The 16,539-nt window shown below is 41.0% G+C and overlaps 1 protein-coding gene across 3 annotated transcripts; it reads right to left on the bottom strand.

The window, feature by feature from the left end:
* Positions 1-176: 176 nt before the first annotated feature.
* On the bottom strand, positions 177-16,372 carry LOC117494697 (serine/threonine-protein kinase 38). Of its 3 annotated transcripts, none has more exons than XM_034145639.1 (14): positions 16,262-16,372; positions 13,582-13,719; positions 11,937-11,988; positions 11,563-11,685; positions 9,700-9,783; positions 9,486-9,609; positions 6,451-6,605; positions 5,537-5,654; positions 5,284-5,345; positions 4,095-4,212; positions 3,886-4,009; positions 3,619-3,714; positions 2,684-2,778; positions 2,453-2,589 (listed from the first exon to the last, which is right to left on the bottom strand). In XM_034145639.1, the coding sequence occupies exons 2-14, from the start codon at positions 13,710-13,712 to the stop codon at positions 2,453-2,455; spliced, it is 1,419 nt and encodes a 472-aa protein (XP_034001530.1). In that variant the 5' UTR covers positions 13,713-13,719; positions 16,262-16,372. The 3 variants fall into 3 exon arrangements, with proteins under 3 accessions (XP_034001529.1, XP_034001530.1, XP_034001531.1); XM_034145640.1 differs by lacking the exon at positions 16,262-16,372 and adding an exon at positions 15,744-15,847; XM_034145638.1 differs by lacking the exon at positions 16,262-16,372 and having other exon boundaries at positions 177-2,589; positions 13,582-13,712.
* Between the last annotated feature and the right edge of the window lie 167 nt (positions 16,373-16,539).

The following is a 16,539-nucleotide window of genomic DNA, read 5'->3' as shown; positions in this document are numbered from 1 at the left end:
TTGCAAGGAAAGGTCATTTTGAAAAGTAATGGAAAGGGTTTGATATCTGAAAAGGTGTGTGTATATTGCAATATTGTAAGATGTAAATGAATTGAATGTAACTATTAAAAAGACTGTTCTTTTCATATAACCCTGACCTCCCATCATCTACACGTTTCTAAGGAGGACACGACACAGTAAGTGCAGAGCAATTCATTGTCAAATAGCAGAAAACAATACAACAGCCACGCGCTAAAAAGTGGTTTAAATAATGTTCACCCAGCTTCCCATAATCCCTCACTTCAGCCTCTCAGATCACATGACATGAGCAGAGCATACACACATTGGCGCATCACTTGTAGAAAAACACACACACACCAATCCAACATTATTTTACCGATCACATCCTCACCCACACACACACACACAGCGTGACATCATCAGTCATCCCATGTGCTCTATTGCTTTAAGAGGACCCATCTGCTGCTGTGAGACATGCAGAGCAGGTACAAATAGTGACCCCCCCCCCACCGCCATAGAAAAAAGCCCATTGCATGCTTTTCTAAAATGCGCTTCCATGTGCTTTGTCTACACACTATCTGAATACATGTGTCATAACAGACTAAAAGGAAACACCTCAGACTAAACTGTGAGATATGGAAGTCCATTCCTGCCAGTGAAAGTCCTGATCATAAAACACCAACTCTTAAAGATCTATTTTAAAAGAGATACTTTCAGTCATTTTAATAAAACGGTAAATCTCTAAATATGGCGATGAAACTCAATATTTGTTAACTTATGACTACACTCAAAAAAAGTTGAACTTAATTAAAGTAATTAAATAAGTAATTGTATTAGGTTAGTTGGATATTAGGTTGATATTTTTTCTTTCAACCTAATATTATTGCTTTCAACTAACATCATACAATTATGTCTAATCTGTTGACAAAATGAATTACGTCAACCTCTAAATGTTTTGTGTATAGACATATTTATAAATGTTACTATAGTCAATGGTTTTACATACAATTTGACTTAAGTAACCTCTTAATAAATCTAAATTCTGAGTCAAGATTAAGATTAAAATAAATATTTGAAGGCAAATTTAGCAACCTATATTAACTTATATTTATAAAAAGGCATGTCATAATTTTGACTGAATCTAAAATTAAGATTTTTAAGTCAATAAAAGTAAAAAACAAATGTTATCCTCGCTAATTCTCTTTTTTGTTGAAAGTGTTTTTTGTTAACATTCTTGAGTCTCATTTCTGGGTGGTAATGGGCTTCCATATCTCTACCTCATGTGCCAGGACACTTATAAAAAAGAAAAAGAAATATTGTATGGTCCAGGCTACATTCACACAAACAGCATTGTGGAATTATTGTGGCAAAAAAAAACATATTTTGTCCATAAAACTTCATTTACATTCATTTGAAATGACAGCATTTTGGATATTGTGTTCACTGGAAGATGTTTAGCCCTGTGCTTCTATTTAAAAAGTCCCTGGCCGGCTGCAGCGACTCGGCTGTACACGTGAGCATCATTCTGTATTCTGAGTCACACAGCTGCTAAGTCTACAAGAGTTGCATTCGTGTCAGTGTGCGTGGGATGTTTTGTTTCATGATGACGGAGGCTTCATGGCGTTTCAACAGTAAAACGGTGACATCACTCCTCTGTAAAACTCATGTGTGGACTTCTCCAGTCCAACACACACACATTAATGATCTGTAGGTTCATTAAAGCACTGGAGCTGGATCAAACATCTCGTAAGGTGCTAAAGGTATTCAACATAAGCGGTGAACATGTAACAAGACTCTTGTGTTTGTTCCACAAAATGCATCACTCATATATTCACACATTTCAACGAGCAAAATATGCACCTAAAAAAAGTAAAAATACATTTCTAAGAAGAAGTTAGGTGATGGAGAGATGAAGCAGACACATCATTCAGCTCAGTCTTTGGTTAGGTGAGAAGCCAGCAGCACTTTAGAGAAGCCTCAGAAACATTTGGACAGGATCCCTGAAGAGCACCTGATTCACTTCAAGTGGCGAAGAGTCAACAGAAAAAGGGCCAAGGGGAGAGGGAGTCCTGGTTGGGAAGCCCTTGGTAGGTCAAACTGCTGGTTTATAGAGGGAATGTGATGGATGCTGGTGACGGCAGGGAGAACATCCACTGCATCCACTGGTGGAGAGAATCGCTGTACGGCAGTTCAGTCTTCACGCGTGAGCAGGAAGCGGAAGGTACCCTCGGAAGCATCGGAGAAAGTGAAGACCTGCGGAAAGGAAGGCGGCGGCTCCTGCAAAGCAGCGGATGAAACGGAGCCCCTTTATTATTCGCAGAGTGCTGGGACTCCTCAGTCAGGTAACAGAAAACAGAGTTCTCCCTCCAGGGCTGAAGCTCCTCTCACAGCAGAGGGGGGGCGACTCTTTCAGGTTCCGTGGTGGTGTGGGTCTGCAGCCTGCTGGAGGCCTTCATCTCTTCCCTGACTTCATGTAGGACGGGATAGCCCCTCGGGCGGTCAGGCCTTCGAAGCGTTTGTAGGTGTAGTTGATGAAGACCCAGTCCTTGTTCTTCAGGTCGGCCTCCGTCTGGTTGGACACCGGAGCGACTGAGGGGGGGGGGGGGGGGGGGGAGAAGATGCTTTAACTTATTGCAGACGTCACAACAGAGGAGCAGACTGTGCAACAGAAAGAGCAGCGTACCTGTTGGGGTGAGGATATCTGAATCAGGGAACTCATCAAAGTTGGAGGTGTCGTCGATGCTTTTGATCTCGATGGGGATGGCAGCAGGTCTCTCTCTGAAGAGGAGGAAGTGATGTGAGAAAGATGAGTGGGACAATCACCAAAGAGAGATCATGCATGTGAGAAGTGAGGGAGCTGCGTGAGGATCATGTTTGTCTGGAAATGGTTAACCAGGTTCCCAAAACAGCTGATTTGGCTGGGTGGCACTTCCTATTGTTATTTCCATCAACAAGTCACTTGAGATAAAGCTGCTATTTCTGGCAAGCAGTTCAGTTTAAACAAGCAACACGAAAAACTCTAATCATTTTGAATCAATATTTAGTATGTAGCCGTGTCATTGAAGGGTCCTGCTCACCCTGTCGTGTTATTTTCTAATGAATGACTGCTAGCTACACTTTATCCTTCACTTGATTGTCCCGAATAATGCAAAATGTTCTGGAGCTGAGTGATGAGCACACTCCAAGGTACACCAAAGAGACAGTCTTCTGAAAACCCTGAGCTTACCAACTGAACCAGAAGGTATCAAGTCAAACGTTTGTTCCTGATTAATAAATTGAGCACATTCCACAAAAGTTGAAAATAAAAGCACCCTGATAGAACGGCAGTCTGCCCCCCTTCGATTTTTGTACACTGAATTATATTTTTATTATCATTATATTTATACAACATTGTACATTTAGAAAAACTGGTATCAAGATAAATGTATTGTTTGCAATAATGCCCACCACTACATGATCAAAAGTAGTGGTTTAAATACATGTTGTTGCACTTTGAGAACCTACTGAAGTCAGACTCTGTACAGAGACACAACTCCAAGCTACAAAATCTCTAAGATAAAGAACATATTTGAAATGTCTCCTTGTGGTAACTGTCCTTGACCATGTAAAAGCCCCCACCTGATATGGTCGTAGTCCACCCCCTCAAAGAAGGGGTTGGACTTGATGTCCTCCACCCCCACAGCACCGATCCTGTGCTCCTCCTCACAGCAGAACCTGAGAACAACACACGTCACATTAATATCACACAACTCAGAGCAAACCTTTCAGGTGCCCTTCGACATGTTGAAGAAATAAAACGCCCTCATTGTCATTATACAATACTAATAGAGATACTGATGTGTTATTAATGCACAGTGAGAGAGAGATGAACACAGGAGTTCTTGCCTGAGGATCAGATCTTTGGCCTTCTCTGATATAGGCACTTCTGGAGGAAAAGTTAGCGTCTCTCTCCAGTTCATCACTTTCCTGTACGTCTCCTGAGGCGTCTCTGAGCAGAAGGGGGGGTAACCTGCACACAGGGAGGACAGCAGAATCACCAACTGTCCCTTTCAACCACATCAGCCTGAGGGTAAACAAGCTCGAGACAGCCTTACCTATCAACATCTCATACATGATGACACCCAGGCTCCACCAATCACAGAGCTTGTTGTATCCATTCTGCATGAAGACCTCCGGGGCGATGTAGTCGGGGGTTCCCACTGTGGAGAACGCCTACGAAAGGGACGGGAAACAACAGTTAGACTATTAAAAGCTGTTTGCTTTGAGCTAAAAGATGAAGATAAAGTCATTTATTCAATCTGACCCTAACTTCAAAAAGGGTCCGTTTGATTCATTTGGGGGTTTTCCCTCTCCTGTAGTTCTATAGGTTTTAGTGCATGTAAATGGTCTGCAAAGGATAACATCCCTGTGACACTCGCACTTCTATTGGCTAGCGCTCCAACACATTGTACGTGATAGGTTAAGGGGTAGGACATCATCTAAGCGGTTGACCAATCACAACAGAGCCGGCCAGCTAACCAATCAGAGCGCTCTGGTTTCAGACAGAGGGTGAAAAGAGGTGCTGCAGCACAGGCAGTATGAGGAAAATAAAGAGCTTTCTGAACAGCATGGAGACATGTCCCAGTAGAGACACTACATACTGATATACACCTGAACATCAGCAGGAGAGGACTCTTTAAAGTAGAGACACTACATACTGATATACACCTGAACATCAGCAGGAGAGGACTCTTTAAAGTAGAGACACTACATACTGATATACACCTGAACATCAGCAGGAGAGGACTCTTTAAAGTAGAGACACTACATACTGATATACACCTGAACATCAGCAGGAGAGGACTCTTTAAAGTAGAGACACTACATACTGATATACACCTGAACATCAGCAGGAGAGGACTCTTTAAAGTAGAGACACTACATACTGATATACACCTGAACATCAGCAGGAGATGACTCTTTAAAGTAGAGACACTACATACTGATATACACCTGAACATCAGCAGGAGAGGACTCTTTAAAGTAGAGACACTACATACTGATATACACCTGAACATCAGCAGGAGAGGACTCTTTAAAGTAGATACACTACATACTGATATACACCTGAACATCAGCAGGAGAGGACTCTTTAAAGTAGAGACACTACATACTGATATACACCTGAACATCAGCAGAATATGCCCTCTATAAATTGTGCTGTATTTTTCATTCGAGTCATACATAATTAAAGGCCGGTGCCAAACTGCTGTCGAGTGTAATGACATCTGTGCTCAGACCTACCAGCTGCCTTCTGTTCCTCTTCCACGTCTCTGCTTTCCTCTTGGAGTTCATGTTCTGGAAGGCTGTGGGGACAGAGAGCGCTGATGCAGTGAACCGGCTAACATGTGGTGCCAGCTATTTAAAATACTTTTTTATTATGTAAAAAATAGAAGAAATAGGATCAAACCCTTCAGTTGTGCATGGTATCTATAACATATTGATAAAAAGATAAACAAATGTGCTAGAGATGAGATCAGAGGAAGGTGTGCCCTACTTTGTTTACTGAGGTCGCTGGCGCTGGGCAGGCTGTGGTTCAGGTTCTTGTAGAACTCTGTGCGGTGCGCTCTCTTCAGCCCGGTGCACAGCCCAAAGTCTGACAGCTTCACGTGACCCTGAGAACACAACACACACTGTTAGAGCTGCTGTACACTGCAAGGGTTAAACAATATGGCCGCCCTGACTCTCACTCATCTCTGTGAGGAGCAAATGATTCATATCATAAAGAGCTCATTTAAGGGTTCTGTGTTTGCTAGCGGTTCACAATAATGGCCAAAATGATAAGAATTATTTAGATGTATAAAGATTCTTTATCACAATTATGAATCGTTTTGTGTGAAAACAATGTATTGCACTTTAAATAAACGTAGCACTGATTTATTTTTCATGATTGCAATATTGCTATTTCTGCAATATGTATTGTGATATAAGATAAATAAAGTATTATTTAGGAACGATGGATCCAATTTAAAGTTAAACGCAGCAACCTGGTGCATTTTAAGAGTGAAATAATAGAGTTGGAGAGAAATAATGAGGCTAGATTAAGTGACTAGTCAATGTTGTGCTCTAATCATAATCACATTTGTTCAAAGGAATTATATATAAGGTCACACCCTCAAAAGTGTGGTAAACTAGAAGCTTCATGTTTCACGGGTCGGGTGGTTTGCCCACACCGCCTCAGAGGACGGCCATTTTTATTTAATTGGGGGAAAATCATGATCGCATTTTAAAATTGGATCCATTTTGCAGCACTTTTGTATGCTCGACTTAGGAGGGTAAAGAAAGCTGATATGTTTTCATAAAGGGTTTTGAAATGCCCTTAAGTTCACAACACCAACTCATGGGAAACTGCTGTAAAGTAAGTGTAATAAAAAGCTGAATATGGTGTATGATGATGATGGAAGGCCTCACCCTGGAGTCCAGCAGCAGGTTGTCTGGTTTGATGTCTCTGTGGATGAAGCCCAGCTGGTGGATGGAGTCGATGGCCAGCACCGTCTCAGCGATGTAGAACTGAGTGGCCTCTTCTGTCAGAGTGTCCTTCTTCATCAGCAGGGTCATCATGTCTCCTGCAGAACAACAGCACACACAGCAGGGTGTCAGAGGCATGGACACAATGGACAGACCCTGCTGTCTGACTCACTCCACACTTTAACACTGGGTATATGTTTAAAAAACATACTAATCGATGCTTTTATTACATATAGGCTGGATTACTGCAATCCCCTATTATCAAGCTGTCCCACCACATCCATCCAAAATCTGGTACAAGATGCTGCAGCCTAGGGATGCACCGATACATCGGTAGACATCGGCATTGGCCTTTTTCCGCCATCCGTAAATAAGGTATAAACAGTAAAACATCGGTATCGGCAAAATTGTTACTCCAAACATCGGTGGACATTTTTTATATCGGTGCATCCCTACTGTTAAGAAAAAAGGACCATAGCACTCCAATTTTAGCAGCTCTACAGTGGTTTCCAGTAAAGGACAGAATTGGAGGAGGCGTGTGGCGTAGTGGGTTGTCCATAGGTGTTCGGATCAGAGGGTCACAGGTTCAAACCCCACTGCAGTCAGCATGTCGTTGTGTCCCTGAGACACTTCACCCCAAATTGCTCCTGTGGGGATTGTCCACAGTATTGAGTATGTAAGTCGCTTTGGATAAAAGCGTCTAACAAGTGATGTAATTGATTTTAAAATACTTCTTCTTACTTTCAAATCACTAAAACAGATGTTTGAATCCACTACTGCCCCTCTAGAACACTACGCTCCCAGGGTGCAGGTTTGTTAATGGTGCCCGGAGTCTGCAAAATTATTACGTTTTTACTTTTAAGGGTGCGCTCAAGACCTTCCTTTTTAACTATGCTTTTACTAGAGCTGGTTTCAGATTATTCCCTATGTTCGTCCTCCTGGTTCTTACATTTTATGGTATTTCATTTTATTGTTTCATTGTATTTTTTTTGTCTTTTGTTGCATCTTAATTAATTCTATTTTACACTCTATCTTGCCTTTTCATTATTTTCCTGTAATTTTATGTTTCTGTAAAAACCACAGAGAAAAACGTGTTTTGTGATATTGGGCTATATAAATAAACTTTGATCTGAGGCTGCAGCCACACGGAGACGATACGGGTCGTATCCGCTACAGTTCTCTATCATATAGACGGTTCGGCCACACGAGGCCGACAGGGAAACGCAGAAACGATAATGATAACGATAACGGGACCCAAGGTGGGTAGATCTGTGGACGCAACGCTCTGGGGGGCCAAACGGCTCTGTGATTACGCCTATACGATCATTTCCTGATAACGAAAATACTGACGGGCTGTCAGGAGAGGGGGAGGAAAAGAGAGACTCCGTATATTATTCTTATTTTATTATATAGAGTCGTTATTCATTTGTTTTAAAGCTCAATAAATAACAAAGAAGACCTTTGACCGGCACTTTTATAATTTTGTTGACCGGCGGAAACAAATTCTAAAGGAAACTCTGCTGCACGGTCCCCTCGTTCCTTGGAAGAGGCGGAGAGGTGGGTGTTTTTCATCTGCTGGTGGACTAACCGGAGAGATTTACAGCAGGAGCACACCCTTGCCTCTGGGAGGGAGAAAAAGAGCCAGAGCCCTGCCTCTCCCCACCTCTGCTGCTAAATCCACCAGAATAAACAGAAGGGCAACCATGGCAACCATGCATGCTCGTGAAGTCTTCTTTGCTGCTTTTGGTGTATTTTGTGGCGGAAGTACAGCGCCACTTACAGGCCCGGCATATGTACAACAGCGTCTCCAGCGGTCTCGCGTGGACGGACACGTTTCTGGTGCCGATTGCGTGTGGACGGAAGACTTTTTTGATATCGAATTCGGTTAGTTTTCGTTACCGTCTCCGTGTGGCTAGGGTCTGATTGTTTCATGGTGATTGTGTTCTAAATCACTAGTACTCGTAGAGTAGGAATATCACAACACCATAACATAAGTAGTAGATACCAAATCCAGAAATCCAGTGAAATGCCGTGAACGTTGTGATCAGCTGATTTTGCGCAGTTCTCCAGTGCACACGGAGTCCGACTCTGGAAAAGCTTCACAAGTGACGGTACGCATTTCAGATTTTTACCAGAATATGGTATAATTCATGTTGGCCCAATACTATTTTTTACTAAATAGAGCTTACATCGTAATGTAACTCAATGAAACCGCTGTTAACATTAGCTGTTAGCTCTGGTATTTAGTCAAGCAGGACTGGGCTGCTGCCAACTGGCTGCTAACAGCTAATAGCTAACATTAAAGCTGTAAAGCCGTTGTGTCCTTGGGCAAGACACTTCACCTGAATTTGCTCCTGTGGGTATTGTCCACAGCACATGACCATTACATGTATGTCTGATATGTATGTGTAATGTGTATCTGTAAAGCGCTTTGGGTCATGGAAAAAGCGTTATAATAAATATAAGGAATTATTATTATTATTATTATTATTATTAACTAGTTCTACTCGTGCCAATTAAAACACAGATCTGTTGTTGACAACGTAGCATTATCAGGGTCAATCCTGGACGTTATCATTTTAGGTATATAGCGTCCTTTCAGATTGTGACACTAAGCACTGTCTAGGCACGGTTTATGCTGGAATTTCCAAGCCCGGATCCCCAGTACCTGCGATACTGTAAAGAAAAGAGTAACTTCGTATTTTCAGATTAGTGACATCAACTTGGTATGGGAGTATTGGCTCTTCTGACATTCCTACTTTAGGAAAGGGCCCAGAATCACTGTTTAGTTTTTCAGTCCATCTAATTGTACTTATCTTCATGGTTTTTCAGGTAGAGTGGAAACTAACATTAGTTCCTCCAGTTGGAAAATTCATCAAACGATGAGTCAAAAATAATTATTAGACGTTGACGATCTAACCTGGTTGGAAGTCACTTTTGTGTTAGCAATGGCAGTGATCTGGGTCAAGGGGTCATACCTCCAGGCAGGAACTCCATGATGAGGTAGAGGTTCATCTTATCCTGGAAGCTGTAGAACATCTTCACCACCCACAAGCTGTCTGCCTCTACCAGAATGTCCCTCTCAGCACGAATATGACCAACCTGAAGACAGAGAGGGAGACTCACAGGGTCAAAGATGTCGTCTGATGCAGCAGCAGCAGCAGCATCCTGTCACACAGAGTTCTGCCTCACCTGTTCCTTCTCCAGCATGTCTGCTTTGCGGAGGATCTTCATTGCATAAACATGACCGGTGTCTTTCTTCTGCACCAGACGAACCTGGAGGCCAAAAGGACATTGTTAATAAAAAAACTCACAGAAATGTGATCAAAGGAAAAAAAAAACCTGTTAAAAATAGTATTGTAAACAGATTAATGTAATAAGAAAAGGGTATATGTGACCTGCTCCATCGAAATCAGTCGCATTGACCTGAAGACACATTTTGAGTTGTATTCACTGTTGGAAAGAGGAGATTCCTAGCTTTCTAATGATATCAGGATTGTTTTTGTACTCCAAATATTAAAGTGGACCTATCATGCTATATTTGAATAATATAGTGTAGGACCATACCTACAGTATATAAGGCATATTTATACTTTTTTTTTTCTTCAAAATACCGAACAGATCATGCATTTTAGCCATGCCTCATTTCGCTCAATTTGAAAATGTTTAGCTCTGTTTTTGCAAGGGCAGATTCAGTGAGAACAGCACCATCTACAGGCCTGGCATATGTACTACAGCGTCTCCAGCGCTTTCGAACGGCAATGGCCGTGGCTGTCTCCTCCTGATTGGTGGAGTTGGCCCAATAGCCGTAGCGCCACCGTCCTGACGTCAGGACAGTGTTCAAATCTGGATCAGTTTTTATCAGATCCGTTGCAGCCCCTTTTTTAGAGATTTGGGTATGGAGGAAAATAGAGAGGGTTGTGTTTTCTGACACTTGGTGAGTTCCCTGGAACACCGGGGACACATATTCATGTAGAAAAGACGTACAAAAGTGCATTTTGCATGATAGGTCCCCTTTAAGCAAAATATGTCACATTATATAATGACTGTCACCGAGTCATCATTTTGAGAAAAAGGCCTTTAAAGTTTCCTCTTCTCTGGAATCCATCGATCTGATTGATTATTAGCGCAGCAAATGATAAAAATACGTTTGGATTGCTGGTCTGGGGGAAGCTCGCGAGTGTGTGTGTGTGTATATGTGTTTGTGTGTGTGTTTGGGTAATTTTGCGTTTCTGTGTATTGTTTGTTTCCCGGGGAAAACACTCACGAGAAACACCGGCTGTTGTTATGCCTGCTGTGACGTTAAGTTACTCCGTTCTCCGCTTGTAATTATGCCGTTACAAGCTTCAAAGTTGTATTTATCATCTGAATTTGCCAAAACAAGTTTAATATTCTGAAAGCCAAGACTTTGTTTATTTGAAATCAGATGAAAACAAACTGTAACGGACCCTGCCGTGTTATCTATGATTACTATACGCCTTACATTCATAATTTCAGCCGGAGGGAGGGGAAGCGGCGCTGTGGAACAGCAGAGTGGCGAGGGAGAGCTGTCATCTTCCCTTTACAAGCTTCAAACATGTATTTATTGTGTGATTTTGGAAATAAAAGTTTCATATTCTGAAAGCCAAGACTTTGTTTATTTAAAATCAAACAAAACACCCGAACCCCGAAAAACAATTTTTTTACGCAAATCCACGTTTATTTTTAAATGAGCTGTTGCGACTTCCGACTGATTTCGATAGAGCGGGTCACATATGTGCATTTCAGACACAGGATGTACGGAGCAGCAGACAGAAATAATTATTTCATTACAGCTGTCTGTCACTTAGGAGGCAGAGTGGTATTATACACCAAGGGAAGCCATGCTACTCATATCAGTCCGACCCAAGAATTATCTTCCTGGTAATATTAACCGAATGCCGACAAGACACATTATAATATATAGATAACATTTGTTTTCCTCTTTGTGCCATTGTGATCCAAGAGTTTGACCTTTAATGCTTTCAAAACGCACACAGGAATCATGTTCTAAATATTTATGTAAAATATGTGTACCTCTCCAAAAGCTCCTCGGCCAATCACCTTCAGGGACTCAAAGTCCTCTAGACCCAGTCGAGTGCGTTTCAGCCGCAAAAACTCGGTCTCTTTCCTCGCATGCTGAGAGCGCCGGATACGTTTCTGCAGAGCAAAGGTCATGTAAAACAGAAAATGATATAAAGAATATTTTTGCACAGGTGACATCTTCTCACACTTGCTTCGAGACTAATTGTAAATGCTTAGTGTTGATTCAAAGGAAATATAAAGTTCAAACACCTACAGCTGTGGTCCAGCAGATCTAAAACTCTTAACACTATGACAGGAGAGAACAAATGATCTTGTACAGCCACAAAGCATGCTGGGAAAAAAGTGCACGTGTGTTTGTCACTCACCTCTTCATCTGCCAAGCCTTCCTGATCCATCACTTTCTCCAGCTTCTGCTGCCTAAAGAGATAAGACACACATTAGCACATCCCATCATGTCAGCTGTTTTGGGAAAAACAACAACCTGAAAGAGGGCCCTGCTACGGATGCTTCTGACACTATACACGTTTCATTGTTATACTCAGAGATATCTGATACATATCAGTCAAAAGGATTAATTGTAATACTTGAATCACTAGACATATAATTAAACTCAAACAATCTTTTTTCTATTGATTTAATTTAATTATTACATTTCATCATTATCTCAGAAAGGCAATTCACATTTATAACAGTACAGCTGTTATAAGCTGGGGGTCTAGAGTTTGAATTCTTGCCAGTGAGCCTGTTTAATGTTTAGCTTTTAAAGTTATCATTTAGAGATTTCCCTCTACTGACCCTCAAACCCACATATGTACTAACTAAACTATTGTGTCCCATCATCATCATCATCATCTTAAAAAAAACGTTAGCCACTTATCTGCTCCAGACATGAGTATACTCTGATGAAACTTGTCACAACAGGAAGTGGTCTTGTCTCATCACAATTCTGACACAAGCCACAATTAAATGTTTATATTGTGTTTGACGTTTTAAGTTGCTGCGGTGCCAGTCAGCTCAGGCCTGATCATTTGAATAGTCTAACCCTACAAATGGATCAAAATAGCAGGTATAAATCTGATGGCCCCTTTGAACATCTAATTTAAACCTGCCTAAATCCACGGGGGTGGGTGCTATAACGGTTTGCCGCATAATTGACTTTGCAACACTGTTGTTACTGTGATAAAAGAACGTTTTGCTTCTAGCACACACACAAGGGCGAACTACTTTCCACAATTCCCCGTGAACTGCGTTAACATAATAGATGGGCTATACTGTCGGTGTTTGCCAAGAAGCGCAAGCATCTCAGGTAAAATAAGTCAACACTAGGGTTGTGAACCGAAACTCGGTTCCAGATGAGAACCGATAAGAAAATGCTGGGTACCGGGTACCCATACAAAATACACAATTTTGGTTCTGCTTAACGGTTCCTAAACGCGGTAGACCCTGTATTCCACCGGGTCCGTCTGCGCCGGGGCGCCGCGAATTGGGCGGACCGGCCATCTGTGTGTTCTGGTGAATCACAGAACGGCCTGTGCGCTTCATGTATTTGTTTTATTTGTAAAAATGTCAGTTAATAAAGCTTAAAAGAATAAAGATATTTTTGTTTTATAAACGTTTGACCTCTTTCTTTTACAATTTTGGAATCGAAACGGGGAATCGATAAGAATCGGAATCGATACATTTCAGACGATTTGTTCCCTAGTCAACACGCCACGTTTTTTTTAGATGAAGATTAAGGATAAAAATCGTAATGATAAACTATACAGAGTCTATGATCCAGATAGACTGTGTATAGTTTATCGTTATGATTTTGATCAGCTTTCAGTTGTCCCTATAGATTTACATTTGGTGTAATGTTATTCCCATTTTGGCTTGTTGTGGCATGTCAGATCACAATTGATGGGGCACCTCTATTTAACTAACTATTATTCATATTATTCATTTATGCAAAAGTTCATTGTGCAGCCACAGAAGAAAGACTTGTGTAAATGTGAAAATGGTGGATCTTACCTCATCTCCCGCTCCTCGTGCTGGGCGATGAGGTTACTGTAGAAGTTCTCCAGGGTCACTTTGGCCATAGTGACGCGCTCCTTTGTGTGGTTACTCATGGAGGAGCACGAGCTGGGGCTAGTCATTGCCATGCTTTACCTGGAGAAACACACAGACGATAGGTGAGTGGATAGCATGCGTGCGGTAAATCACAACCCTGGTCAGACACGCTGTGGAAGCACACATCCAATCAGGAGGTTGCCACACAGCCAGGAAAAAAACACTGCACCACTGAGAGTGAGAAGGAGGGCCTTAAAGAGCAGCAGGATAGGCTGTCATGCTCAGATGCTAAAACCCTTAGCTGGACGCTCAAAGATTTGAACTATGAAATGACATGACAGTTGGCCCCGAAAAAGAGGAAGGAAAGCAGCTGCCTCTGCTGTCTGAGAAAAGCAATGTTGATAACATTGTGCCGTTATGAAGAAATAATGAGGAAATCTGACTTGTGCAAGCACTGAAGGTGGAGTCCCTCGGTGAGATAGCTAGGGTTTGCGGCACAATATGTGTCTAATACTAATGCAGATTAATGGCAGTTAAACAAGCATAATCATGAAAAATAATAAGTATCAAGTCACTCGTTTGACAAATGTGTATTTTGCAATAGTGAAATTAATAGAAATGCTAAAAATAACTGCACAATGGGAGCATTTAGACCTGCAGCCTGTGCAGTTTTCCACATTTGGAGAGTCCCTTGTGAATATGGAGCCAACACATTTGTAACTCAGTAACAGATTGTTGGCTGGCCGAAACATGTAACTACTGGAATACTTTTTGAATTGTATTCCTGCTTCAGGCGCCCGGGCAGGGTTGGAAGTCTTCCCAAAATGTAAAAAGGTACACCCTTGTAAGGTTGCTGGCGTAACTTTATGTAAAAGCGTCAGACCTCCCTGCCTCGCTTCAGTGAGCAGAGGCATCTTTGAGGAGGGGAACTCAAAAGGTTGGTACACCCTCATTAGAATGGAACAGATTTCATAGTGGTATCTCGCCAAACAGAGAACTTGAAATGCTTGTTCAGATATGATGAGCTGAAAGGCATTACGTTGTTAATAAAAATGTAACTCAATGGAAAGCGTGTTGAAAAACCTGTGTTTTTACTCTCCCTAAATAACCCTTCAGCAAATATTTGTATGAGTTGATCAATAGTCAAATGTATTTGCAGTGGTGTATTGTAGTAAAGGACATTTACTCAAGTATTGTCCTGAAGGACGATTTTGGGGTACTGTTACTTTACTTGTGTATTTTTATTTTATGCTTCTTTATACGTCTACTCCACTACAATTTGGAAGCCAATATTGTACGCTTTACTACACCACAATTATTTGACAGAATTAGTTTACTAGTTTACAGAGTCACGTTATTGGCTAAAACAAAATGTAAATAAACGAATAAACATACATATGATATATTTGATTTACAATTTTAAATAACTATATTATAGGTTAAAGATATTCAGCAGCAGTCTATAAAGTAAATACAAGTGGCTTCACCTTTTACCGGCTGTGATGATCACATTAATATAATATCAATAATCATAATCCATTCATTTAACATATATGATCCTAAAATTGGATATTAGCAAGATAAGCACTTTTACTTTTGGTACTTTAAGTATATTTTGATGCTAATACGTTTGTACTTTTATTTAAGTAACCTTTATAATGCAGGACTTTAACTTGTAACAGACTATTTGTACACTGTAATATTTCTACTTTCACTTAAGTTAAATATCTGAGCACTCCTTATACCACTGTGTATTTGGGTTTGGGACAAAACGGTTTAAAAAAAGCTCACCTGCATTCGGACAATGACAGTAAGTTAAGCTGGTAGAGTTGCCATTTTAATCAGACAGTGAAACGCTATTGGAATCGTTATTTATCTAACATTTACTAAATAATAATGGCGATATTACAAAATGTAACGTCAAGTGTAATATCGCCTGAAGTTACATTTGTAATTTACACAGAATGTAAACGTTTGGTGTGTTTCTCTTGTCAAAAACAGACTGCCCTGGCTAGTGTCAACAACACGGAGCTAGCTCCCAAAGTAGTTAGTTTCGGTTGCAACGTAGCCATAAACTTACTTTACCTTAAGATATAAGATAATATAGAGAAACACTAACTTACCTTAACGTAACTTTGATTCAAATATAGTTTAGAATATTAGTTTCGATTTTTCTTTAACCCTTAGCCTCATAAACAAATGCTTTACCCTGCTATATTAGTTAGCTTGCTAGTTAGCCATTAAAGTTCCTGGCTGCGTCAAGTTACGCAGAGAGAGTATCAACTACACCGGATATGCGTTTCAAAATAAAACTGTCATTTATAAGAATGACTGTTTCGTTGCATTTTCGTTATTTTGAGTTTTATTTTGAAACCGTAAACTAGATAATCTATATTTCCTTTTGCATGTACTTTACAACTTGAAGTTGCCCAAAGCGAATAGCTAAGGGAAAGTTAGCAAGTAAACGTTAGCCACTTCTCTGCTAAAATAGCTTGAGTCCTTTGTTTTTAAACTGAACGCCATATAAAAGAGCAAGTTAGCAGATCATTTAGTAAGATAATAAACTAAAGAAAACGTTCAACATATTGTCTTCTAGTGCTTTAATCCTGTATGTTTGTATAGTTGGTCTTTGTTCACTTACCTTGGTCGAAGGTGCGGTATCTGCCGTCTCTTCCTCTGCTCTGCCGAGGGTTGCGTCACCATCAGTTTGAACTCAGTGTGACACCTAGTGGACAATTCTCCTCCTCCTCCTCCTCCTCCGAGGTTCAGCCATGGATGTATAATAAGAACAGCAGCTTGCATTAGTGTTACGCTACTGCCATCTTCAGGAGTTGGTTGACTCCTCAGTGTGCGGTATGTCCGTTTCCTCATCAGTCCTGTTCTCCTTTTAAACCTAACCTTTTTATTTCTTCCATCATA

The sequence above is a fragment of the Trematomus bernacchii genome, unplaced genomic scaffold (assembly GCF_902827165.1).
Source record: "Trematomus bernacchii unplaced genomic scaffold, fTreBer1.1, whole genome shotgun sequence".
Classification (NCBI taxonomy): domain Eukaryota; kingdom Metazoa; phylum Chordata; class Actinopteri; order Perciformes; family Nototheniidae; genus Trematomus; species Trematomus bernacchii.
This window is presented reverse-complemented; position numbering and strand designations above follow the sequence as displayed.